General features: G+C 63.4%; 3 protein-coding genes and 1 long non-coding RNA gene across 9 annotated transcripts; 2 read left to right on the forward strand and 2 right to left on the reverse strand.

The window, feature by feature from the left end:
• Nucleotides 1-1,881: 1,881 nt before the first annotated feature.
• Nucleotides 1,882-11,165, forward strand: E4F1 (E4F transcription factor 1). Of its 2 annotated transcripts, none has more exons than XM_047713014.1 (14): nucleotides 1,882-2,041; nucleotides 4,389-4,540; nucleotides 5,414-5,519; nucleotides 7,692-7,885; nucleotides 7,969-8,089; nucleotides 8,190-8,351; nucleotides 8,442-8,599; nucleotides 8,888-9,097; nucleotides 9,378-9,486; nucleotides 9,645-9,862; nucleotides 10,060-10,258; nucleotides 10,344-10,486; nucleotides 10,556-10,618; nucleotides 10,698-11,165. In XM_047713014.1, the coding sequence occupies exons 1-14, from the start codon at nucleotides 1,882-1,884 to the stop codon at nucleotides 11,052-11,054; spliced, it is 2,352 nt and encodes a 783-aa protein (XP_047568970.1). In that variant the 3' UTR covers nucleotides 11,055-11,165. The 2 variants fall into 2 exon arrangements, with proteins under 2 accessions (XP_047568970.1, XP_047568971.1); XM_047713015.1 differs by having other exon boundaries at nucleotides 9,381-9,486.
• LOC125090395 (uncharacterized) lies at nucleotides 2,035-7,692 on the reverse strand. Its single transcript, XR_007124323.1, has 4 exons — nucleotides 5,508-7,692; nucleotides 4,210-5,231; nucleotides 3,566-3,832; nucleotides 2,035-2,862 (listed from the first exon to the last, which is right to left on the reverse strand). It is a non-coding gene; the product is annotated as an uncharacterized LOC125090395 (long non-coding RNA).
• Nucleotides 11,166-11,317: 152 nt separating the features above from the next.
• Nucleotides 11,318-14,228, forward strand: DNASE1L2 (deoxyribonuclease 1 like 2). 5 transcript variants are annotated; one of them, XM_047713021.1, is made up of 7 exons: nucleotides 11,318-12,423; nucleotides 12,514-12,602; nucleotides 12,709-12,792; nucleotides 12,865-12,965; nucleotides 13,051-13,163; nucleotides 13,304-13,555; nucleotides 13,905-14,228. In XM_047713021.1, exons 1-7 carry the CDS (start codon nucleotides 12,280-12,282, stop codon nucleotides 13,956-13,958), a joined length of 837 nt encoding a protein of 278 aa, XP_047568977.1. In that variant the 5' UTR covers nucleotides 11,318-12,279; the 3' UTR covers nucleotides 13,959-14,228. The 5 variants fall into 5 exon arrangements, with proteins under 5 accessions (XP_047568977.1, XP_047568974.1, XP_047568976.1 ...); XM_047713018.1 differs by lacking the exon at nucleotides 13,905-14,228 and having other exon boundaries at nucleotides 11,318-12,008; nucleotides 12,230-12,423; nucleotides 13,304-13,847; XM_047713020.1 differs by lacking the exon at nucleotides 13,905-14,228 and having other exon boundaries at nucleotides 11,318-12,008; nucleotides 12,242-12,423; nucleotides 13,304-13,847.
• A 1,200-nt stretch (nucleotides 14,229-15,428) lies between these two features.
• On the reverse strand, nucleotides 15,429-23,555 carry ECI1 (enoyl-CoA delta isomerase 1). Its single transcript, XM_047713029.1, has 7 exons — nucleotides 23,415-23,555; nucleotides 23,155-23,268; nucleotides 20,310-20,437; nucleotides 18,068-18,214; nucleotides 17,036-17,157; nucleotides 16,771-16,949; nucleotides 15,429-15,688 (listed from the first exon to the last, which is right to left on the reverse strand). Exons 1-7 carry the CDS (start codon nucleotides 23,464-23,466, stop codon nucleotides 15,522-15,524), a joined length of 909 nt encoding a protein of 302 aa, XP_047568985.1. The 5' UTR covers nucleotides 23,467-23,555; the 3' UTR covers nucleotides 15,429-15,521.
• Between the last annotated feature and the right edge of the window lie 434 nt (nucleotides 23,556-23,989).

The following is a 23,989-nucleotide window of genomic DNA, read 5'->3' on the forward strand; positions in this document are numbered from 1 at the left end:
GAGGTGTCATCCTGGTCCTCCCTCCCCAGCCCCCTGCCACATACCCTCACCTGTTCTTCCTCTTGTTGGTCCTTCTCAGAGACCATCCATCTGGGATCTCCCTGCTTCTGTGGTCCTTTCTCTGCACAGTAGCCAGAGGGATCCTTTTGAAATGCTGTCACTCCATCTGCTTAAACTCCTGCAAAGGTGAGCAAGAAGTCCCCTGCAGAAAGCAGCCTCACCCTTACCCCAGCCCCACCTCCAGTGATCTGACCTGCGCTTCACACATCCCTTGCTCCTGCCAGGCCAAGGGTCCCCGGGGCCCCAGCTGGGCATCCACGGCATGGAGACTGTCTCTGCTTGGTGTCCTTCCCAGGGCACAGCTGCCCACTCTCTGCCTGGACCCTTGTGTCTCTGCCTGGTCTTGCCTGGAGACCAGCCTTGCTGGAGGAGACCAGCTCTGATTCATCTGAGTCTTTGGCATCCAGCACTGGGCTGGGTCACAGAAAATAGCTGAGCTGGGAGAGCACACCCTGTGGGTTTCCAGCCCATGGCTCTGGACAGACTTTGAGTCTCCAGTCTGCCCTCCGGCAAGCATCCTATCAGTTCTGTGCCTCAGTTTCTTCATCTTCAAAATGGGAATGATTGATATCAAATGAAAAAGTCCTGTACAGCGCTTAGATTCAAAGAGCGAACTAAAGACTGTTTTAGAAAGAATAAAAGGAGGGGTGCCTGGGTGGCTCAGTCGGTTAAGCGTTCTGCCTTCGGCTCCGGTCATGATCCCAGAATGCTGGGATCGAGCCCCACATCGGGCTCTCTGCTCAGCAGGAAGCCTGCTTCCCCCTCCCTCTCTCTGCCTCTCTGCTACTTGTGATCTCTGTCTCTCTCTGTCAAATAAATAAATAAAATCTAAAAAAAAAAAAGAATAAAAGGAGTTTGCACGTGTTCATGGTAGCATTATTCTTAATAAGTACAAAAGGTGGGAACAACCCAAATGCAGTGGATGAATACATTCTGGTCTATGCAGATAATGGAGTATTATTCAGCTATAAAAAATGATGTATGGTCACATGCTACAACATCGATGAATCTGGCAAACATTATGCTAAGCCAAACAAGTCAGACCAAAGACTACATGTGTAATTCCACTTAATTGAGAATGTCCAGAAAAGCCAAAGCCATACAGGCAGAAACTGGTTGCCAGAGGCCAGGAATAGGGGAGAACGGGAGTGCTAAGGGGACAGGTTTCCCTTTCTTTGCGGACAAGGTTCCGGAACTAGATGTTGCTAATGTTCCCACAATACTGTGAATGCGCTAAATGTGACCAGTGGTAAATCTTATGGGTATTTATTACAATTTAAAAGAAATGCATTAGTGTAGAAGGGTTAGTGAAGTTACCCGAGAGCCAACCCCAATTCGGGTTCTTCCTTGGGACCCGACAACTAACAAGGGACCCGAGACGGTAAGGCCACGGCGGTGAGCACCACACTACTTGTCGGAGCGGGGACAGTGTCCCGCGGGCCACCCTCCAGCCTCGATAATCCCTGCGGGTCCCCGGCCCGACAGCGCTTGGGAACCTAGCCCTCCGCTCCTCCCGCGGGGCCGCGACCCTACCGCACCAAGCCCCGCCCCGAGGGACCGCCTCTGACCCCGCCCCTTCGCCTGTCTGCCGGTTCCACTGTAACCACGCCCCCAGCAGCCCCGCCCCATGCCTTCTCTCCGGGAGTCTGGCGTAGTCTCTGCGGTTCCAGGCTCCTTCTCCTAGACTCCGCCCCGCCGGCTGTCTGTCAAACCGGTCTGGCCACGCCCTCCTCTCGTCGTCTTCTCTCGCTCTCCTCAGCGCGGCCCGTTGTTATGACGACACGGTCGTAAATCCGCCATCTTCCTGCGGCGCGTTGCGACATGGAGGGCGCGATGGCAGTGCGGGTGACGGCCGCGCATACGGCAGAAGCCCGGGCCGAAGCCGGGCGGGAGGCGGGCGAGGGCGGGGTCGCGGCGGCGGCGGCGGCGGCCTTGGGCCCTGGCAGCTTCCTAGGCCTCCCGGCGCCCTTTAGCGAGGAAGGTAACAGGGCCTGACGGGGCCTGACGGGGTCGGGCGCGGCCGGGATGTGGACGACTCAGTCCTGGCTGGAGGAGGCCCCGATGGCCTGAGCTGCGGACGCGACAGGCGGTCCCAGACCCCGGTTCCCTGCGGACCTCCCGGGTCCCCAAGGGAGTCCTGCGTAGCCCTCCACGAGCCCCCCAGGCTTCCTCAGACCCTCAGGCCTCTCCTGCGGGGCGCCTGTCACCCCGCGGGCCTCGGTGCCCACTCACGGATATTCACAGGTGGCCAGGCCTCTGGGGCTGCCCGTGGAGGCCTCTGCCATTGCCTCCACGGCCAGCCTTGCCCCTCAGGCTCGCGGTCCGGCCCGTCTTCGCCTGTATGGGCACGGCCCTGCTCTCCTCTGGGCCCTCTTCCATGGCATCTGACGGGCCTCTAGAGCCCTGGCTGGGGTGGGGCTGGAGGCTGCCGGGGGCGGGGCTCCGGGGGTCCCGGCTCCGAGCTCGCCCCTGGGGCGGCCGCAGGGCCCGGTGGTGCGGAGCCGGTGCTCTGCAACCAGCCTGCGAGCTCCGGCCCGGATCTGCTGCTCTCTGGCTGGTTGACCCTGAGCCGGTGAGCTTCCCTTTCCCTACAGAATGGGGAGGGGCTGCTGCTGCTAATAACGTGTTAAGCACTTACCCTGCATTGGGCGCTTTCATCTTACAACCAACTCTGGAGGCTCCTACTGTTGTTGTTGAGGTCCAAAGATGTCAAAGCGGCCAGGTCCCCCAGGGAGCAAGTAGCGAGACTGTGTGACTCCTCTGCCAGGTCCCCTAACTTCTGGGCTGTGCTGCCTCCCAGGGCTGTGGTGACAAGGAAGATAGAGCAACGTGGGGACCCGCTGAGCCAGCACACCCAGGGTTGGCCCACAGGTGCCCTGATAGCTTTTCAGACAGGAGTGTCTCTGTTCTCAGCTCTCCAGCTTGGCCCGAGAGGAGGGGGCTGGCTGGTGATATTGGGGTGTTGGTCTCTCTCCCCACAGAACTCCTATTCTCAGTACATTGTTTTCTTCGCTCCTTCTAATTCCAGCTGGGGGAGGGGGGACTATTAGGGGCAGTGCTGACCCGGAGAGGGATCTCTTTTCCGATTGCTGTGCCCCACTGGGCTCGCCCCCAGCCCTGTCTGTGTTGTGTGGCACGGCCGGTCCCCTTCTGCGTTGGGTGATGCTGAGTCAGACTTGGCCTGCCAGGTGGGACGGTTAAGAGGGTGGTGGGCATCTCAGTGCTTGGCTCATAACTGTGAGCCATCTGGAGGGGACTGTGGTCTTCTGTGGGCCACTCATGGCTGTGGTTTAGGCTTTCCTTTGCTCATTAGTTCGGAAGACGTTGACTGGGCTCCTTCTCTGTGCCAGCCCTGCGTTCGATCTTGATGTGGGACCGCATGTGAGGTGGTGCGAACTGGTGAACTTTTATGGATACACAAGGGACTTCCCCCCCCATCCCATTGTGCAAATGGCAGACCATCCAGAGTAGACCCCCAGGTTCAGCCCCTGGTCCTAACACTCACCAGCGGGGTGGCCTTGAATCTCAAGTCATCTTTCTGGAATGAGAATAGTCATCTTTATTTCCCCAGGGTGCTGGCTGGACTCAGTGACATCCCCAATGAGGTGTCTGGCACCCAGTAGGGACTCAGTGAGTGGGAAGTCTCTTCCATAGGACCTGGGGCAGCCACTGGCTGGTCAGCCTACATGGTGAGGGGCTCAGGTGTGATGTTCCTGGGGGTTGGAGCCCCTCTGGGAAGTTTCCCCCCGAGTGTCTTCAGGAGAACAAGGACCTGTTCAGAACAAGGACCTATTCAGAAACAATGAAGCAGCAAGTCAGTGGGGAAAGAGGGTTATGGGTCAGGGTGTGCTGCCTCTTTTGCATTTGCCGAGGGCCGGCCTCTCAGCCAGAGCCCTGTGGGCATCAGCGCACTGATGCCCGCTGCACTGTACACCGTAAAATGCGTTGGCCCATTTTACAGATAAGCAGATGGACCCGGACATGGTGACGGAGGTGCCGAAGGGCATATGGATAGCCCAACAGTCTTAATCCCCCACTCCCCCAGAGTGGGCGGACCCCCCCACCTCCTAGCTGCCCCTGAGCCTCTGTTCCCTCATCTCTGAAGTGGGGGCTTGGGATACACAACCTCAGTGGGTCTCCGAAGCCTACCTGTATGGGCGGGGCCACTGCCTGCTGGGTGCTGCCCTCCCTGCTATGGGTGTCTCTCTGCAGACCTCCGGAGGATGGGGGCTGGCACCCCGGGCCTCCATGGGAGGCTGGGGCAGGTGCCTCTGCTGCTGATGGCACCCGGGCCTGGAGGCCTCCCAGTGACCACAGGTTCTTTGCAGATGAGGACGACGTGCACAGATGTGGCCGCTGCCAGGCGGAGTTCACTGCCTTGGAAGACTTTGTTCAGCACAAGCTCCAGAAGGTGTGCCAGCGGGCCACCCAGGAGGCCTCGCCCGCAGCCCCTGCTGCCGGTGCGCTGCTGGGCCAGGAGGTGAGCCCCCACCCCCGCCCTGCACATACCCATGCATGTGTGTGCTGCCCACCCGGGGCTCCCCTGACAGCCGGTGAGTGCAGCTGGGTGGGGGGGCTGCCATCTGGTGGTGGATGAGGGAGGGTTTGGGCCCGGCCCCCAAGAGCTGGGCAGTGCTCCTGGGTGACCCAGCCTTCTCCCCGGCCTCGGGCCGGAGCCCGCGCAGTTGAGTTCCCTCCTTTCTTGGAACCTCAGGGCCCGTCTTGCCTCAGGGCTTGTCTCCTGCCGTGTACACATAGTTCCTCAGGATCCCACAAACCGGTGGCTCTGGGGGGTCCTGCTGCCTTGTCATGGAAGTGGCTGACTTTGTGGCATTGTGTGCATGCTTGGGCTACACACGTGGTCTCGTTAAGGGACACAGCACCCTCACGGGGTGGCACTTTCATCATCCTCATCGTGTAGACTTGGGAAAGGGGCTGCCTCAGGTCATCACAGGGAGTGGCCCAGAAGTCACAGGGCTCACACCTGTCTCACACCCTTTCCCCCAGGAAGACCCCCAGTCACACATACCTGGGACTCTTTCCCTTGCTCCCCTGGCTGGGGATGGTGGGGCCACCTCCCCCTGGAGCCCTTCTCCACAAGGGTGCTCAGTGCTCTGCGTTTGGCCCATGGTGGCCAGAGGCGTTTGAGTGATGGTGCTGACCCCTTAGGCCTGGAGTGGAGGGACCAGGCAGGAGTCAGGCTCAGGGCAGGGACAAGAGAGATGCTGGAGAGGATGAGAGGCCCTACCACAGCCTTTCTGCAGGGACATAAACCCAAGCCTTCCTCTCCAAGCCAGGGGCACTCTGGAGCGCCACAGCTGAGTCCTGTGTGTCCCCTGTCCCCCCTCAATAGGTGGTGCCAGCGGTGGCGAGCCCGGAGGAGCCCATCACTGTGGCCCACATCGTGGTGGAGGCGGCCGCTTTGACAACAGACATGAGCCACGCACCTGACATTGTCGGTAAGCCAGCACGGTCCCACCGTGGCTGTCCTCATGTCGCTCTCCGCACAGCTGTTGCTCACCCGTCAGCTGTCTGTGGTCAGCACTGGAGGCTGGGGACCCTTGCCACCCTGTCTCTCTGCTCGCCTGAAAGCAGGGCCTGGCTGAGGAGGGCCGAGCCCTAGGCAGTGGGCCCTGCCAGGAGAGGGGAGGCGTGCGGCCTACACTCAGAGTCCTCGATGGGTGTTCTGTGTCCTGCTGCTGCTGCCCCAGACTGTTTTTTCCCGGGTCCTTCTGGAACCTTTGCTATTTTTCTACCACCCCCGGTCCTGCTCCCTAACCCGTGGTTGGCTCTGATGGGTCAGGTTGGGGGAGCTCGGGACGCACTTGCTGCTCCAGCTCTGTCCTGACCTGCTGTCTGACGTTGGCCGTCCCCTCCCGTGTGGGGGTGGCGACGCGTGCCCTGATGCGCACCTGGCTTTTATGAGCGTGTGGAGCCAGTCAGCCTCCTTGTGGCTCTTTTTAAGTTCAGGTGCTCTACTGAGGTAGGAGAGGGGTGTTGACAGGTCTGGACCGGGAAGGGGACCCTTCAAAGGGCAGCCAGGGGCTGGGCGTGTCCCTGCAGGGAGGGAGGCCGGGGAGGCCGGGGAGGCCGTGGTCCATCCCTGGCGCTCTGCGGGGCAGGAGTCTTGGCAGGTGTGTGAGTGGGCGGCCTGACAGGTGCAGGTTTGGGCAACAGGAGGAACTCGGCCTCACGAAGCCCTGGGGACAGCTGGGGCAGGAAGAGAGACGGAGGAGACCTCAGGGCGGGGAATGTCAGAGTAGGCCTTTCTGCCAAAGTCCCGCCTCAGGGAGGCAGCAGGACACCTGTCCCGGTCCTGGTGCTGTCTGACATTCCTGTGGACGGGGACGTTTGCCTGTGCTGCTCGGGGACAGGAATGTTGTCATGGCAGAGGTGGGGCTGCGCTCTGGCCCCGGCATGGCATGAGTGGTGTCATATAGGAAACAGGCTCCCTGGGCTCGGGTGGAACCCGCAAGTTCCGGACCCCTGGCCAGCCAAGTCCCTTCACAGCACCCCAGCCTCTGGCCAGCCCACACCTTCTGCTCGGTGGCTCTGCCCTGAGCTGGGGGGGCTCCTCTCTGGCACCTCCTGCCTCTCTTGCCCCCTTGGGTGCCCCAGATGTCCCCTTGATGTCAGCTGCTCATTGGTCCAGGTCAGCTAGAGTCCGAAACAGCCAGTTGCCGGCATCTCAGGACTGGGGGCATCTTAGTCCTTGCCGGGCCGGGGGCCTCCGGGGGTGGGGGCTGTGGAGGGGTGCCTGTACCAGGCCCTCCTGCCTCTTCCCTGCGGACAGACTTGCATTTCCTCTCTGGACTCGGGCAGCCACGTTCCTTTCTCCTTGACCCTCCATCCACTGCCTGTCGCACCACGCTCTTCTCAAGTCCTTGTTTGGCAGAAGTCCGGGTCCTTTCAGAAGTTTGCTTCTGGGGCGGAGGAGAGATAGAGCATCGGGCGCGTCAGCCAGGGCATGGGCGAGAGATGCCCCTAATTATTTCTGAGTCATGGTGCTTCCGTTCTGTTTGGGAGAATGGCTCGTCAAAACACCGCCCGCCCGATGGAGATGGTTCCTAAGGGTGGCTTTACAGCCGGTCCCCACACGTCATTTTTAGGAGCAGAAATTGTGAAGCGTGTTTACAGCTTAGCTTTGCACGTTGTCAACATCTCTTCATCACCCGTGAGAGGCGCTAAAGCCCGGCCTCCTCCCTCAGGCAGTCCCAGGTGTCTAGGAGCGCTCGCGCCCCCAGACGTGTCCCCGGCCCTCCTGGCCTCCAGACACAGCGGGCGATCCCCGGGGGCAGTGAGCAGGGCAGACGGCTCACCCCCATCTCCATGCTGGCACTCACTTGTCCCCGGGGGTAGCAGGACCCCTGCCCACATCTAGTCCCGTGCCCCTAGACTTAGGAGGGGGCACCATTGCTCATGCTGGGGCTTCTCGCTGGAACTGTTCCGGGGTCCTGGAGTCACCCTGGTGGTTCTGCAGACTCAGACGAGGCGCCTCTGGCTGGCAGGACAGGTGTCAGGCCCCGGGACTGGAGGGTGGTCGGGACAGCTGCACTGCCTCCTCCCGGCCCGCCTGGCAGTGTTCCCAGTGAGGGATCCGAGGTGGCTCGAGCTGACCAGCCTCTCCTCAGGCGGCGGACACATCAAAGAGGTCATCGTGGCTGCCGAGGCAGAGCCGGGGGACGGCGAGATGGCAGAAGCCCCGGGCAGCCCTGGCCGTCGGGGGCCTGTGCTCGGCGGGGAGGGCGAGCAGGCGCAGGTGAAGCTGCTGGTGAATGAGGACGGCCGCTACGTGTGTGTGCTGTGCCACAAGACCTTCAAGACGGTGGGCCCCGGGGCTGCGTGCGGGAGGGCCGCCTCCCCCTCCTGCCCCTGCGGCGCCTGAGCCCCACTGTCCCCCCCCCCCAGGGCAGCATCCTCAAGGCCCACATGGTGACCCACAGTAGCCGCAAGGACCACGAGTGCAAGCTGTGCGGGGCTTCCTTCCGGACCAAGGGCTCCCTCATCCGGCACCACCGGCGGCACACGGGTGAGCCAGGCGGGGACACGGGGGCGTGAGGCTGTGGCTCTGGGCCCGCCTTCCCTGGGGCCGCTGGCCCTGCCTGGAGCCGACTCAGTCCTCTCCACAGATGAGCGCCCCTATAAGTGCGCCAAGTGCGGGAAGAGCTTCCGGGAGTCGGGCGCGCTGACCCGGCACCTCAAGTCTCTCACCCCGTGCACAGAGAAAATCCGCTTCGGCATGAGCAGGGATGTGCTTGTCGGCAAGGAGGACGCGCCCGCAGCCCAGCGAGGTAGGGACCCCTGCCCTGACCCTGGGCGCTGGCCTGGGGGCCACCCTGCCGGGCGGGCTTTTTCAAAGTTCTCTGGCTTCTGCCTTGAAGGGTCTGGCTCCTCCACCGTGGGGACGCTCCCGTCTTCATCAGTGCCGGGAGAACCTATGGAGACCTCGCCTGTCATTCACCTGGTGACAGATGCCAAGGGCACGGTCATCCATGAAGTCCACGTCCAGATGCAGGAGCTGAAAGGCCCGGCTGCAGAGGTGCGGGCCGGCCCGGGCAGTGGCCTCTGCCTGCCCGCTGCCAGGCTCTGGGCTGGTGACCGGCTCCAGTGGGAACAGGACCCATCCGGCCTGCCTTCCTCTTGCTCAGTCTGGAGGCGGGACCCCAGTGGCCAGAGGACAGTGAGGGGCAAGGGACAGGAAGAGTGCGGGTGGGGAGCGCGGGCTGCGGGGCTCCTCGAAGCGCTCTTCCGGGTACGCACAGTTTCCCCTGGGCCCCGCAGGGTCTGTCCTGCGCAGTGGCTACAAGTGGGGACCGTGTGCCCACAGCCCCCGGGCCCCGAGGAGCTTCCCTGTTCCAGCGAGAGTGGCCGTGAGAACCTGCTGCACCAGGCCATGCAGAACTCGGGCATTGTCCTTGAGCGTGTCACGGGAGAGGAGGGGGCCCTGGAGCCAGCCCCTCCCGCCGCACCCAGTCCCCAGACCCTGGGAGACGGTGCCCCAGAGCTGCCACTGCTGGAGGTGGAGCCCGTGGAGACAGTAGGTGCCTGCGCTGCCGGCGTACTTCGGGGGGGGGGCTGGACCCCGGCTACAAGGTCACCGGCCCAGCCCAGCGGCCGCCTCCCTGCTGTGTTCCCTGTGGTGGAAAAATTGAGCCCCTTCTGCAGGGACTTTGTTCCCTGTTCACTGCCTTCCCGGGGCTCGTGACAGAGCTTGTGGGACGGGGTGGGGGTTGCCATGGGTCTGTTCTCCTCGGTACTGCTGGGGTCCCGCCCGCAGTGGGTGCTGGAAGCGTGCTGTGGCCACCCCCTACCCCCAGCAGGTGGCCAGTGGGGCCTCCACTGTGCCCAGGACCCACCCGTGCCCTCAGTGCAGTGAGACCTTCCCGACGGCGGCCACCCTGGAAGCCCACAAAAGGGGCCATGCAGGTGGGTGTTGGGGTGGGGGATGGGGGGGTGGCAGGGGTGCGGCACTGGCGGCAGATGGGCCTTGGGTGTACAGTGGGCGGCGAGGTTGGTCCCTGGCCGGTCAGCAGGCAGGGGGCCCTCGAGGGACAGCCCTGGCCTGACCTCGCCTGCAACCCCAGGGCCAAGGCCATTCACGTGCGTGCAGTGCGGCAAGGCCTTCCCCAAGGCCTACCTGCTCAAGAAGCACCAGGAGGTCCACGTGCACGAGCGCCGCTTCCGCTGTGGAGACTGTGGGAAGCTCTACAAGACCATCGCCCATGTCCGTGGCCACCGGCGTGTCCACTCCGATGAGCGGCCCTACCCGTGTCCCGAGTGTGGCAAGTGCTACAAGACCAAGGTGGGACCCTGGCACCTGACCCCCGTGATCCGCGGGCTTCCTGTCCTGGGCCAGATCCCAGTGCCCCCTTCCCCATGCAGTCCCTCGCCCCTCCCCCGCCCGGCCTGGGCCCTTCCCTCAGCCCGTGGCGGGGGTGGGAGAGCCGCATACTGAACCTCGGCCGAGGCCAGGTGGGTGCTGACGGTGGGGCCCCACAGAACGCCCAGCAGGTGCACTTCCGGACGCACCTGGAGGAGAAGCCGCACGTGTGCCCATTCTGCAGCAGAGGCTTCCGGGAGAAGGGCTCCCTGGTGCGGCACGTGCGGCACCACACGGGGGAGAAGCCGTTCAAGTGTTACAGGTGTGGCCGCGGCTTCGCCGAGCATGGCACGCTCAACCGGCACCTGCGCACCAAAGGTCAGGGCCGCTGGGCAGCGGCGGTGGGGGGGTTGGGGGTGGCCAGGAGGGCCACAGCGCCGCTGACCAAGCCCCCCGCCTCCAGGGGGCTGCCTGCTGGAGGTGGAGGAGCTCCTGGTGTCCGAGGAGAGCCCCACGGCAGCTGCCACCGTGCTCGCCGAGGACCCGCACACTGTGCTGGTGGAGTTCTCGTCCGTGGTGGCGGACACCCAGGAGTACATCATCGAGGTGGGTATGGGGCTGCTGGGGTGGGGCTGGGGCTCGGAGCTGCCAGGCTGACCTCTGTCCCCCGTCCAGGCCGCTGCAGATGACGCAGAGACCCACGAAGCCGCGGAGATCATCGAGGGCACCCAGACGGAGGTGGGAGCCAGGGGAAGGGCCGGAGGGGGTGGCCTGGCGCCTGCCCCACAGCCACCTGCTGAGCCGCCTGCCGCCGCAGGTGGACAGCCACATCATGAAGGTGGTGCAGCAAATCGTGCACCAGGCCAGCGCCGGGCACCAGATCATCGTGCAGAATGTGACCATGGACCAGGAGGCAGGGCTGGGCCCAGAGGCGGCTGCGGCTGACACCATCACCATCGCTACACCCGAGAGCCTGACAGAGCAGGTGGCCATGACGCTGGCCTCGGCCATCAGCGAGGGCACTGTGCTCACGGCCCGTGCGGGCGCCACTGGCGCCGAGCAGGCCACTGTGACTATGGTTTCGTCAGAGGACATTGAGATCCTGGAGCACGCGGGCGAGCTGGTCATCGCGTCACCGGAGGGCCAGCTCGAGGTGCAAACGGTTATTGTCTAGCATGGCGGCCCGCAGGCTCCTGAGCCTGGGCAGGGGCAAGGAGCCACAGAAAAGGGGGCGTGGGAGTGTAAATAGTTTTTTGTTGCTTTACAATAAAACACGAAAACCTGCCATTTGTGATGCCATTGCCCAGGCAGCTTCCCCTGGGGTCTCCCGCCTGCCCTCCCCCTGCAGACTCAGGCGCCTGGCCACCCCTCCCAGGGCTGGCACTGGAGGTGCCAGCTAGGGCGCCGCGGGGTGCGTGGGTGTCGCTGGCATGTGGACGGGCAGCCTGCTGCCGCCGCCCTGCCTGGCTGGAGTCATGACCCTGTCTTCCCCAGGCCTGTGGAGGTGGGCGGAAGGGGGTGATGCTTCATAGTCTCCAACCATGGGGCTGTTTGCGGGGGGGTGCACGGGCAGGGGACCAGGCTGGGAGGCCCGGGAGCCATGACCTTTTATCCAGAGGTGACAACGAAGAAGCAGCAGGAGACCCACCAGGAAGGTCTTTAATGATGGACTGCCTGCCTTCTCTCAGGGGCACCCCTGAGGGAGAGAGATTCTGGGTGACCTAGTTGGGGGCGGGGGGTGTGTGGACAAGAACAAGGGCTGGACCTTGGGCGGCCGGCCCTCTCGTCCAGTCTGGACACAGTTTCGCAGAGCCGGCAGGGTCATCAGGGTCCTGCTTCTGACGGTCTTCCTGCCAGCGCAGCTCAGGGTGGATCCCCTGCCACCTTGCCCCCAGGGCTCTCCCCGGGAACTGGAACCAGCAGTTCCAGCGTCCATCTCTGCAGAGGGGGTGGGGCCAGAGCAGTCTAGCCCCTCCCTGGACAAGGGCCTCAAATACCTGCCTGGGCCCTGGCCTACAATCCCTGCCCGACCAAACCCGAGGCATCGGTCTCCTGCCACAGACACACCCCCAGCCTGGATCTCCGACCTTGATCCTGAGCCTCAAATACCACCCCATCCACATCCCAGGTGAGTCCGGGGACTGGGCTGACCAGGAGCCTGGATGGGGGTGGGATCTCTCTATTGGAGCCTCAGTTTCCCCAAGGAATAGAATGGCCCTGGTAAACCTAGCACACCACTGGGGAGAGGTGGAGAGGCAGAAGGATCCTCCTTGGACCTCTGAATCACAGGTCCTTGCCGGTCCCCCAGGGCTGGGGCACAGAAAGGTAGTTCGGTGTGTCTGACTCCAGGTCCACGCTCAGGAGTGCGTCTGTCCCTCCCAGCCTACCTGCTGTCCGCGATGGGTGGGCCCCAGGTCCTATTGGCCACGCTCTGGGCCCTGGGGGCCGCAGGGGCCGCCGCGCTGCGCATAGGAGCTTTCAACATCCAGAGCTTTGGTGACAGCAAAGTGACGGACCCAGCCTGCGGCACCATCATTGCACAAGTGAGGCCAGGGACCGGGGTTGGGGCAGCAGCTGGGCCTCCCAGGAGAAACCACCGCGCGTGACCCCGCGCCTGCCCGTCCCTCCCCCAGATCCTGGCTGGCTATGACATCACGCTGGTGCAGGAGGTGCGAGACCCAGACCTGAGCGCCGTGTCCGCTCTCATGGAGCAGATCAACAGGTGTGGGAAGGAGGGGCGGGTGGAGAGTGCCCAGCGTTTGGAGTCCAGGCCCGGATCCGGGGCCGGCCCTGTGCCTTGACCCGGCGCCTGGCCCGTGTCTCTGCAGCGTGTCCAAGCACAAGTACAGCTTCCTGAGCAGCGAGCCCCTGGGTCGGGACCAGTACAAGGAAATGTACCTGTTTGTTTACAGGTGAGGGGCGGGGCCCAGGCACGCGGGGCGGGAGGGGCCGGCTCAACGCGCCCACCCGCCTCCTTCCCCCAGGAAGGACGCGGTGTCGGTCGTGGACACGTACCAGTACCCGGACCCGGAGGACGCCTTCAGCCGTGAACCGTTCGTGGTCAAGTTCTCTGTCCCCGGCTCGGGTGAGGCCCCCTCCTCCCCGGGAAACCCCGCCCCCGCCGCCCCCGCCCCCCCCCCGGCCCCGCCTCTGACCCGTGCCTCCCGCAGCTGCCGGGGAGTTGGTGCTCATCCCGCTGCACGCGGCGCCGCATCGGGCCGTGGCGGAGATCGATGCTCTCTACGACGTGTACCTGGACGTGATCGACAAATGGGGCACGGACGTAAGGCCCGCCCCCGCCCCTGTGCGCACCAGCGGGGGGAGGGGTTGCGGTGCGGGGAGGGTGCGCGTGTGCGGGAGGGGGCTGCGCGGGGAGGGTGCGGGGCGCGCGTGGGCTCAACCCTGGCTCCGCGGTCCCCGCAGGACTTACTGTTCCTGGGCGACTTCAACGCCGACTGCAACTACGTGCGGGAGCGCGACTGGCCGTCCGTCCGCCTGCGCAGCAGCGAGGTCTTCAAGTGGCTCATCCCTGACAGCGCCGACACCACCGTGGGCAACTCGGACTGCGCCTACGACCGCATCGTGGCGTGCGGCGCCCGCCTGCGCAGAAGCCTCAAGCCCCAGTCGGCCACCGTGCACAACTTCCAGGAGGAGTTCGGCCTGGACCAGGCTCAGGTGAGCGCTGGGGGTGGGGTGGAGGGGCAAATGGGCGGGTGCCTGGCGGAGGGCAGGGGCGCGCCCCTCCCTGCACCAGCTCCCCAGAATACAGAGCCCTTAAGAGGCTCAGTTCTGGCTGAAGGGACCGTCTGGGATGGCAGAAGATGCCCTTGCCTCTTCTCGGGGGAGTGGGGGGGGCGTCTCCAGTCTGGGCCCCAGCCCACCTGCGGGTAGCACAGTGGGCTCCATCCCTGGCCAGCATGGGGTGTGGACAGTGGAGGCGGTGAGGGGGCGCTCATTTTCCTAGGTGGGGCCCGCGGGAGGGCAGGCTGCCCAGCAGGGGGCTCAGGCTCCGCCTCCTCTCCAGGCCCTCGCCATCAGTGACCATTTTCCTGTGGAGGTGACTCTGAAGTCGCACTGAAAACCCTCAAGGCCTGGTCCGGGAAGTGGCCTCCAGACTCTGGCCAGGAGAACAGCCCTGCAGGACTCCTTGTGGGGAGCTGGCCAGCCTCCAGCAAGGCTGAGGGCAGAGCTGGTGGGACGAGCGGCTAGGAAACATCATAGGACCAGGCAGTCTGTTTGCCCATCTGTGAAATGGGCTACTCCATCTACCTCCCAGGCTTGTGAGGAGTGGCCTGAAGAGTGCTGGGCACAGGGCAGTGCTCAATAAACTCGAGCCGCCGCTCAGCCAGGACCGCGTGCTGGTCAGCTTCAAGGCCTCCGTGTCCTTTCTTAGGACTCGAACCCTCTGAGGCCCAAACTTTGGTTCCACAGCCCAGTGGGCACTGGGGTCCCTGCCCCTATGGGACAGGGCCGGCCTGGCCTGGCCATTTCACTTCCTGCTGGGAACAGATGACCCCCAGACCAGGCTGGCTCCGACACGCCTGTTGCTTCCTTTCACCGCACAGACCACAAACGCTTCCAAACATCGGCTGAGGGCGCTTGGGGTAAACACACAGCCACAGTGTTGACATGCAAGGCCAACCTCTCAGCCCCTGGTATCCCTCCCGCCCCCCAATCCCGGGGGCCTGCAGACTTGCAGACACCTGCATATGAGGGGCCCTGTGCAGTAACGCAGGAACAGGCGGTCAGGAGCTCCCGGCGAGTAAGCAGCCCTTCAGTGGTGAGCAGGCCGGACTCGTCACGCAGCCCAGGCAGGGGCCACCCACACACCCCACGTGGATGCAGAGCCCCTTCATGGGGCCAGCCTGGGTAGGGTCCTTCTCGGAAGCCCTGGGCTGGGCAAGGGCTTGTCAGGGAGAACCGTGGCCAGTATCCCGGGAAGCCCGTCGCCTGGGGACTGGGAATGTGCAGAACTAGGGTACAGGTGCCCAGTGAGGCTTCTGGTTTTGGAAACAACTCCACTTGGTGGTGGGTCTGGGAAGTGGCCTGAACTGTATGGAGGAAAAACCTTTAAGAGTCTGGACAAATCTGGTGTGATCTTTCCAAAGAAAGACTGTGGGTCCTGCAGCGCAGACTCCCTAGGTCTGCCTTCCCTGCCCCTCACCACACCCCATCCCCCTAGTCTCTGGACCACTGTGCTCCCTCCGTCTCAATGGGCAGATGTGGCGGCCAAAGGGGGCTTTCCTCTGGGGGGGTCCTCTGGGGGTCACCGGCCTAGGGGTGCGCCCCCAGCAGTCAGGCATTTGGGTAGCCAAGGATGGGATCACGCAAGGACTTTGCTCCCACTTCTGCTCTGGCAAAGGGGACGCTCAGTGGTGATTGTCACCGAGGTCCAGAATGGCCCGGCCTGCCAGTTCAGGATTCCCAAACTGAGGCCCTGCCCACCTGCCAGGCAGAAAAGGTGCTTGTGGGGGGCAGTGAGCCCTTGGGACACTGGCTACAGGGAACAGGGCCTACTGAGATGATCAGCAAACGAAGCTGGCAGCACGTTTACACTGGAAAAGCTTGTTTAAAACCGCTGGGAATCCGAGGGCCCCAGGGGGCGCATCCGGCCACAAGCCCCACGCAGGCAGCCCCGCCCTTAGGTTTTCTTCTGTTTGAGCTTCTCTAAGTAGACGCGCAGGGCCTTCTGGATGGCGTCTCTGGAGATGAAGCGGACGAAGTTCTGGATGTCCGCGTCGCGCTCCTTGAGCAGGCGGTCGGCTGTGGGCTTGCGCATCAGGCTCTTGGTCAGCTGCCGGGCGTGGCCTACGGGAAAGGGCCCGAGTGTGAAGGCGCCCTCCCACACGCCGCCCCACTCCCCTTTCCCAGAGCGCCCAGCGGAGGCAAGGCGAGCACCAGCCGCTCCCCACCTCCCCGTCAGAAGCATAGGGGGTGACCCTGCGGAAACCGCCGCTTACCCCGTTGTGCTCACCCCCCCCCCCCCCGTAACACAGGGGTACCTTCCACATCACTAAGTACTTGTTCTCTGCATGGTTGGGTCAGCGAGCCTGGCCCCCCACAGGGAGCTAAGAATGGTTTTTACATTGTTTTGGAATTGAAAAAAGGACGTTTTGTGGCACGTGAAAATGATATGCGCTTTAAGCATCAGCGGCCTGTTTCATTGCAAACAGACGCGCTTGCTGGGTCACAAACTCTTTGGATGCCCTTGGGCTCCAGCATCACGGTATGGCTGTGACCGAGGGACCCACAGGGCCAGCCATCTCACCCCTGGTCTCCATCAGAGCGGATACAACCAGCCTGGTTCCTACCGACAGACACGCAGCCCGTCTCCGACACCCTGTGCAGCGGGTTGAAGGGCGAACCTAACCAGCGCCCTAGTCTGTGCACGGGACCTTATTGGAAAAGGGTTTCTGTGGATGAAGTCAGGTGGGCCCCACATCCAACAACAGTGTCCTGACCAGAGAAGGGAAGAGGGGAGACCGGAGACACAGACATGTGGGGAGGCCACGTGGAGGGAAAGCGACTGGCACGACGCAGCGACAGGCCGAGGAGTGTCTGGAGCCGCCAGTCTGGATGCGGCGGGAAGGAGCCTTCCCTACAGCCCTACCGCCCTGCCCGAACCTGGATTTTAGACTCCTGGCCTGCAGACTTGGAGGGAACGCACCACGGGGTTCTACGAACCTCCCCACTCCCCTGCGTTTCCCGCTGTGTGCTGATTTGACACGGTGGCCGCAGGACTAAGTCGGTCTGCGTCACAGACGCACGTTTCTGACGTGCACACAACCCCCTTCCAGCAGAAGCCCCTGCTCTCACCAGGAGCCCCAGGCTGGGGGGCTGCTGGCTTTGCCCGCCCGCCCACCGAACCAGCCCCTCCCTGAGCTCCTCACCGGGGATGGCCAGCCACTGGGCCAGCACCGACCGCGCCACGCTCTGCACCTGGTCTTCGGGCACGACCTGGTCCACCATGCCCACCTGGAGCGCCTCCGAGGGCGGGAAGAGCAGGCCCAGCTGCAGGGCGCGCTCTGCGGTGCGGTGCCCGACGGTGTTCACCAGCGTGTCTTTGAACCTGCAACACATCCGCTTGCTGGGGGCTCCCAGGGCGACCAGCTTGGCCCTGTGCCAGGGGAGTGCGGGCGCAGCCCCCAGCCTTACCAGAAGGGGGCGATGATGCCCAGCAGAGTCTCGTTCAGCCCGATGGCATACTTGGGGTTGTCAGCCAGGACCCGGTAGTCGGAGGAGAGGGCCAACAGGCAGCCCCCAGCGGGGCTGACTCCCTGTGGGGGAAGAGATGCCACCTGGCTGTGCATGCTGTCCCCATTGGGGGGTGTGGGGGTATCCCAGAGAGGCAGGTTCCGGGGAAGATACACCCCCCCAACCCCCCAGCCCACAGTGCTGTGCCCACAACGGCTGGGCTGGGCAGGCACGATGGGCCCTCGGGGTTGGCCAGCGGCTCTTGGGGCCAGAGAATCACTCTGCCCAGAACCCTCCTATCAGGGTTGCAAGCCGCCTTTATTTTCATGGCTTTTTTTTTTTTTTTTAAAGATTTTATTTATCTATTTGACAGAGATCACAAGTAGGCAGAGAGGCAGGCAGAGAGAGAGAGGAGGAAGCAGGCTTCCTCCCAAGCAGAGAGCCCGATGCGGGGCTCGATCCCAGGACTCTGGGCTCATGACCTGAGCCGAAGGCAGAGGCTTTAACCCACTGAGCCACCCAGGCACCCTATTTTCATGGCTTTTGCTGGGATGCTAAAACACTGACAAGTACTTAGCCGAAGAGGCCATGACATGTCCCGCCACACAGGACCCATCTCCATCCCCAGCAGGACGTCCCAGGAACCCCAGACTTCCACTGCCCTGATCTCACGCACCCCACGGCCTCAGAGACAGCGAGTTGCTGCCCGTTGTCCTGCACCCTGTGGAGTCTCCAGCTCACCATCCTTCCCGTTCGCCAGCCCAGACCCTTTTGCACCTAACTGGACCCCCGTGTCGTCAGGCTCGCGGTTTCCTGAGCCTGAGCAGCCCCTGCCTTCCCCAGGCCAGGCCAAAGCCGTGTTTCCAAAGATGAATCTGATCCCGTCCTTGTGACCCTGCCCTTGTCACCTGGTCATGCTGACCTGTGTGCCTCGGAGGGCCTCCCCCGGCCCCTGGTTAGTGAGCGAGGCGGCCAGGGTGCGGGGACACTCACGTTGATAGCCGAGATCACCACCAGACGGGACAGGTAGAACCGCAGCCACAGCTGCTGCACGGCCTTCCAGTACTCGGCGTAGTGCGTGGGGTCCCTCCCGCACATCTCCATCAGGTCCAGGCCGGCGGAGAAGATGCCGGGGCAGTCCTGGGGACAAAGGAGCCAGGGGCCCTGTCAGAGTCCATCCCCTGCCAGCAGCAGGTCCCCAGGGCCCACAGGTGCTCCAAAGGCAGTGGGGCCGAGGTCGTGTTCCCGGGGTGGCGAGCTGGGGCCTCGGGGCCCATGTTCTGATGGCCCCCAAGGTCGAGCCAGCTACAGATGGCAGGGCAGGCTGGGAGGGGCTGCTGTGACAACACAGCAAGGCAGGGAAGGGACCACGATGAACCAGGAAGCCAGACCTCTGCCCTGGGCTGTCACACATGAGACAAATGCTGGGGAGTGGCCGAGAAGGCGTAGGTCCTGTGCAGCTGCCCCGGCAGTGACAAAGCCCCAGAGCAGGGAGGAAAGCAAACGCGCACCAGCAGGCGCAGCTGCGATAGGGGACGGCGGTGGTGCTTTCCAGCAAAGACCTGCTGGCCCAGAAGGTGGGGGTGGGGGGAGTACGGTGACCGAGCAGTCATCACGGGAAAAGCGCACTCATGGGCCTCCCCCAAGTGGAGTCACAATGTCCCTGAACAAACAAGAACGAGACGCTCCCGTGGCCGTGGCCGGAGCTGGGGGGGTCTAGGGGCTGGCGTGCCCTGTCCCTGCTCCATGAACGGGCCGACGGCCACGTGTCTGTCTCCATGGAGTCAGGGGACAGGTGGAGTACGGGAGAGTCACAGGCACCGTCCCCGCATCCTCGTGCCAAGCGACAGGAGCAGGCTGTGTGCAGGGTGCTGGATGCGATTCCTTGTAGCCCCTGTGCTGCCCCCGGAAGCCACCCTCTCGGGTCCCCGGCTCATGTTTCGCCGCGACCTGGCAAGGCCACACAGGTGTGGCTGCCTCTTGCCGACGTCCCTGCGCTGGGTCCTGCCCTGCCGAGGTCCCCGCCATAGCCCTGTGTCCCTGGCACGGCCTAGCCCCACGGAAGCCGGCCCACATCCTCGCGCTCGGGGAAAGTGAAGGTGAAGAGCACCACTGCGGCTGCGACACAAGGCACCGTCGTCCTAGCGGGGGACACGCTCTGCACCCTGACCATGACGGTGAGACTTGGGAGACTCTGCCAACAGTCTCCGGTGGGCCCAACCGTGTCTTGGAAAAAGACGCAGACCCGCCTTTACCCCCAGGACCTACGATTGTGACTGTCCTCGGAAACACGGTCTTGGCCGCTGTGATCAACAGGCAGTCACAGGAGAGCAGGGGTCCTTCTAAGGGGAGGGACATTTGAACAGAGAGACACAGGGCAGGAGAGCAGGAGAACAGGAGTCCCAGGACCCCCCGGACCCCCCAGCAGCTGGAAGAAGCGAAGAGGGAGCCCCAGGAGAGAATGCGCCACTGGGACTGTGCACCCAAGCCCGCGGCCCGCAGTTCCGTGTCCCCATAACCCCGCAGCAGCAGGCCTGTCGCAGGCCACCACCTGTCACGGGCCCACGGGACAGGCCCCTGCTCAGGACTCAGTGGACACACAGCCTAGAGCACAACGCTGACCCATTTGCGGGCAGAGCATGTGGGCTCCCGAGGGACGCAGGCCAGCACCATTCCCCACCCCCACTAGCTTGGCACCACCGCGAAACCGGGGAAGCAGAGGGATGGACGCCTGTCTCTGCGGCACTCTCGGCCTCAGGGCACCAGAGAGAAAGCAGCACACTCTCAAACTACACCCTAAATGGAACATTTCCAGAAATCATTTGGAGCACAATGTTCCCAGGCATGTGCACCGTGTCCAGGCGGGTCCACTGCAGCAGTCCCAGGCACCCCCGCTGGGAACCAGCACGGAGGAGCCCTCTCCTCCGCAGGCCAAGGCTCGGTAAACCCTGGCCCCTGGCTCCCAGCGGCGGTGAGCATCAGGACGCACTAGCCCCGCCCGTTCAGAGCAGTGACCGCTCCGGGCCACACCTGGCACAACCCCAGGGTTTAAGGGAAGCAGGTGCACGCCCGAGGACGCTCCCAGCCTTGGCTGCAAAGCTGGGACCACCTGCCTTTCACAACGGCAGAGCCGAGACCTTCTCCCGGGGCTCTGTGACAGGGAGGCACTTCTACTGGGGGACACGCACGTGCTGAGCAGCCGGCGCCCGAGCTTGGACAGCTAACGAGAACCCACCGACGTGAGGATGATGGCATGGAAGGCCTTGTCACTCTCCAGCTTCTCCAGGCTGATGAGCAGCTCGGTCAGGAACTCCAGGCTGAGGCTGTTCACGGGTGGGTTCCTCATCTTCATCACAGCGAACCCTAGTGTGAATGCGAAGGGGGGAGAGCTCACGCCAGTCCCAGAGGAGCACACCCATTCAGCCTGCACCCTCGGCCTGGCCACGGCCAGATCCACCCAACAGAGTTTCACCATTTAAAAGTGGACCACTCGGGTCGTTAGCGACCGGCAGTGCCGCACGACCACCACCATCTAGCTGCAGAGTGGATCTAACCAGAAGAGAGGACACTGCGCCCATCAGTGGTCACCGACCCCTCCCCACCCCGGCTCCTTGCAGCCAATGGTTTCTGTGCCTACGGACTCATCTATCCTGGCCATCTCCTAGGAAGGGAAGCGTCCAATCTGTGAGCTCTCCTGTCTAGCTGCTTTCCCAGAGCACCGTGCTCTCAAGGCTGACCCGAGCCGCAGCGTGGGGACCCCACTCTGTGCATCCACGCATGGGCTGAGGGACACGTGGCTTGGTTCCGCCTTTTGGCTCTTGGGAACCACGCTGCTGTGAATGTTTGTGCACCAAGCTCTGCTCATCCTTTCCTGCCAGGTGCAAGTGCTCCATCCCTGGGAGGAGCAAACAGCCTGAGTTTCTTGGCGTGGGGGGGGGAGGTGAGTGAGCAAACTCTCAGACCAGGTGTGCAAGGAGGAACTCCCTCAGGGTGCTCTCGTTCACGCTTGTTTACAGACAGAGGCCACAAACATGGGTGGCCAGATGTGGAGCTGTCCCCGGTGCATTCACTCGTCCGCTGGTGGCTGCTGGCTCCGCTGGCCGGGCCCCCGTGTGCTCACTGCCTGCCCGAAGACAGACCCCAAGGGCCACAGAAAGGCCACCGTTCACTCCTGACTGACGACTTAGTCCTGGAGGCAAATGGGCTCCCTGGAGGCCTCTGACGAGGAGTACTTCTTACTAACCGGCTCGTGGCACACCCGAGTGCACAGAAGCAGCAATCGGTGTGCCCAGAAGCAAGTTTCTGAGGCTCACTGGGTTTTTTCTTTCTGGAGAGTGCAGGAGTGTGGGCGGCGGTGGGGAGATGAGGAGGTGGGGAGGTGTGCGCATTCACAGCGTCTGGAGAAGACAAATCGGACTTCTCCATGCCTCCCTGGACAAGACAAACTGAAAAGCAGAGGAGGAGGGCCTGGAACACTGGGCCTGCTTCTAACAAGTTCCTTGGCTGAGCGCGGCCAGACTCCTACTGTGCCTCAAAGCTCCCATCCAGGGAGTGAATCGCGGCACCTGTGGCGGTCATGACCCTCATGACCTCCGGGCCCAGCACCCAGGCTCTCCCCCCACCTGCTGCCACACACCGCTGTCCCCATGGTTACAGCTACGTCCTCCTGCCAGGTGTGCGTTTAAGACTCACAGTAACACTGTGGACAGAGCTTGGCTCGAGACCTTCCCCACTAGAGCGTCTGGTCCCCTCGCCCTCTCCTTCCTCCTGCTCTGGCATCTGGGGTCATCTTTTCATTCGCTGTCTCTGGGTTTGCTGACCACACCCGACAGGAAAGGGCAGAGGGAGAGACTCCGTGCCCAGCATGGAGCCCAGTGCGGAGTGAGTCTAAGATCAGGGCCGGTGCTGAAATCCAGAGTGGAGCGCTTAACCACCAGGGCCTCTGGGGCATCCTGAGGGTGACTGGGTTTCCACAGGGCCTGCTCTAGCAGAATCGAGGCCACAGAGGAAAGGTAAATAGGCCAAAGGTGAACATGCGTTAAGGGAGAGGGCTTTGGGTGAACCTGGCTGTCCCAGGGTAAGCAGCCCCAACCCTGAGCCGGGGCAGAGAGAGGGGCTGAGGCTGCAACTGACGGCCGCCCCAGCGCCCAGCACCAGGCCTCTGTCAAAAGCCTGAGGCCTTAAGCCGGGTCGCCGCGCCCTAACTGTGCCCATCTCCGAGGACAGGCCTTTTCACGCCCCAGCGTGGGAGCCTTCTTACTTAGAGGAAACCTAAGTTTCTCTCTGAACGGTGCTTTTTCTACCTTCTCCGTCCCCGCTGCAGGTTTAAGAGCTGCTCTGACGGGAGCCGGGGGTGGGTGAGCAGGGACTGCACTGTGGCCTCTGGCTTTCTTTAGTAAAACGGCTGTTAGGCTCTGTGCCATGGTGAGGGTTAAGGAGAAAGCACTAAAATATTTTATTCCAAAATACTTCCAATTCTTTTCTTTTTTTCTTTTTTAGATCTTATTTGACACAGAGAGAGGGAGCATGAGCTGGGGGAGGAGCAGAGGGAGAAGCAGGCTCCCAAGGAGCCCGGAGGCTTACCTGGGGCACCGATTCCGGACGCTGGGAATACCAGCCCAGCCGAAGGCAGATGCCGAACCTGGCCCACCCAGGCGCCCTCCAGTTTCCAATTCAATAGTTTAGATAAAGGGACACAGCCGTCAAACTTCACAAACCGAAGCCTTTTGAACTTCACAGTGACTTGGCGGAGGGGGGGGCGGGCTCAGTCCGGGGGCGCAGGACTCTAGCTTCCGCTCAGCTCACGCGTCCCGGGGTCCAGCTCAGCGGGGAGTCGGCTTGGGATTCGCGCCCCCCCCGCCCCCGCGCGTGCACACGCCCTAACTAAAATGGACAAAAACGGGGGGAAGCCGCAGGTAAGCCACCTACACTGAGGTCCCTCAAGATCCGAATGCAACAGAAATGTGCTCAGCACCGGGTTGTTATCGCGGCCCGTGGGCGTCCAGAGGCCCCCGGGAGCCCGGGAAGCTGCGGGAGGCTGCGCCGCGCTGGCCCGGACCTGCGGCCCCTGGCGCGCTTACCTGCCTCCGGGTCAGGCTCCACCAGCACCCGCGGGCTCCCGAAGCACCGCACGCCGTCCCCGCCGCCGGCCGCCGGCCCCGTCCGCCCGGGGACCGTCCCGGGGACCCGGACCCCTGCGAACGACAGCGTGAGGCCTGCTAGCCTCGCCGCCCTCTGGCCGCGACCCGCACCCCCGAACGCCGGGCCTCCTCCCTGTCCCTGAGCCCCCCCCCCGCCCACCGACCCCCCCCCCCCCCGGCCGCCCCCCTCAGTCACGCACAGGGTCGCAGCAGGGAACGCGTCAGGACGCGCATTCCCACCGCCAGCGCCATCTTGACCGGCCGGTTGGGGTCGCAGCCCGCCCGGGTCCACGCCTAGCCCCGCCCTTGCGGCCCGCCCCTCCCAGGAGCCCTGCGCCCGCAGCCCCGCCCCACTTGGCTGCAGCTTGTCAAGGTCGGAACGGCCTCACTAGGCTCCCAGGATTTCAAGGTCGCAACGCTCCTCTGACCCCATGGTCCGGGAGCGGGTGTGGGCCAGGCTATTCTCCACACCGGCCGGTGGACGCGGTGCTGCGCCTCAGTGGCACATCGGGAAGCGAGCTCACTTCCTGGGCTGTCGAGGCTAAGATCAAGTCCGTGGGGCAGCACTGCTGAGACCGCGGCTGGCCGCACGGAGTCCCCGAGAGGTTTGAGAGCTTAGGCAGCGACAAGGGGCTTTGGGGAAGTCCCAGCTACTGAGCAGCAGAGGCAACCAGAGGACACCAAGGCTGTTGTTGGGGCACTAAGCCGCGGGGCTTCCGGGGGCTGCCTCAAGTACTTGGGGAGGGGGCACAGTCATCAAGCTGGTGGTCGAGGC

Source organism: Lutra lutra, chromosome 18, assembly GCF_902655055.1.
Source record: "Lutra lutra chromosome 18, mLutLut1.2, whole genome shotgun sequence".
Taxonomy (NCBI): domain Eukaryota; kingdom Metazoa; phylum Chordata; class Mammalia; order Carnivora; family Mustelidae; genus Lutra; species Lutra lutra.

Excerpts from the sequence above, each read along its gene's own strand:
- ECI1 (XM_047713029.1), bottom strand. The coding sequence starts at position 23,466 with ATGGCGCTGGCGGTGGGAATGCGCGTCCTGACGCGTTCCCTGCTGCGA. Across the intron at positions 20,438-23,154 it reads GGAGCCTGACCCGGAGGCAG|GGTTCGCTGTGATGAAGATG; the intron begins GTAAGCGCGCCA and ends CATTCACACTAG. Across the intron at positions 17,158-18,067 it reads TGGTGATCTCGGCTATCAAC|GGAGTCAGCCCCGCTGGGGG; the intron begins GTGAGTGTCCCC and ends CTTCCCCCACAG.
- DNASE1L2 (XM_047713017.1), top strand. The coding sequence starts at position 12,280 with ATGGGTGGGCCCCAGGTCCTATTGGCCACGCTCTGGGCCCTGGGGGCC. Across the intron at positions 12,793-12,864 it reads ATGTACCTGTTTGTTTACAG|GAAGGACGCGGTGTCGGTCG; the intron begins GTGAGGGGCGGG and ends TCCTTCCCCCAG. Across the intron at positions 12,966-13,050 it reads GTTCTCTGTCCCCGGCTCGG|CTGCCGGGGAGTTGGTGCTC; the intron begins GTGAGGCCCCCT and ends TGCCTCCCGCAG.
- E4F1 (XM_047713014.1), top strand. The coding sequence starts at position 1,882 with ATGGAGGGCGCGATGGCAGTGCGGGTGACGGCCGCGCATACGGCAGAA. Across the intron at positions 4,541-5,413 it reads GTGCGCTGCTGGGCCAGGAG|GTGGTGCCAGCGGTGGCGAG; the intron begins GTGAGCCCCCAC and ends CCCCCTCAATAG. Across the intron at positions 8,600-8,887 it reads TGAAAGGCCCGGCTGCAGAG|CCCCCGGGCCCCGAGGAGCT; the intron begins GTGCGGGCCGGC and ends GTGTGCCCACAG.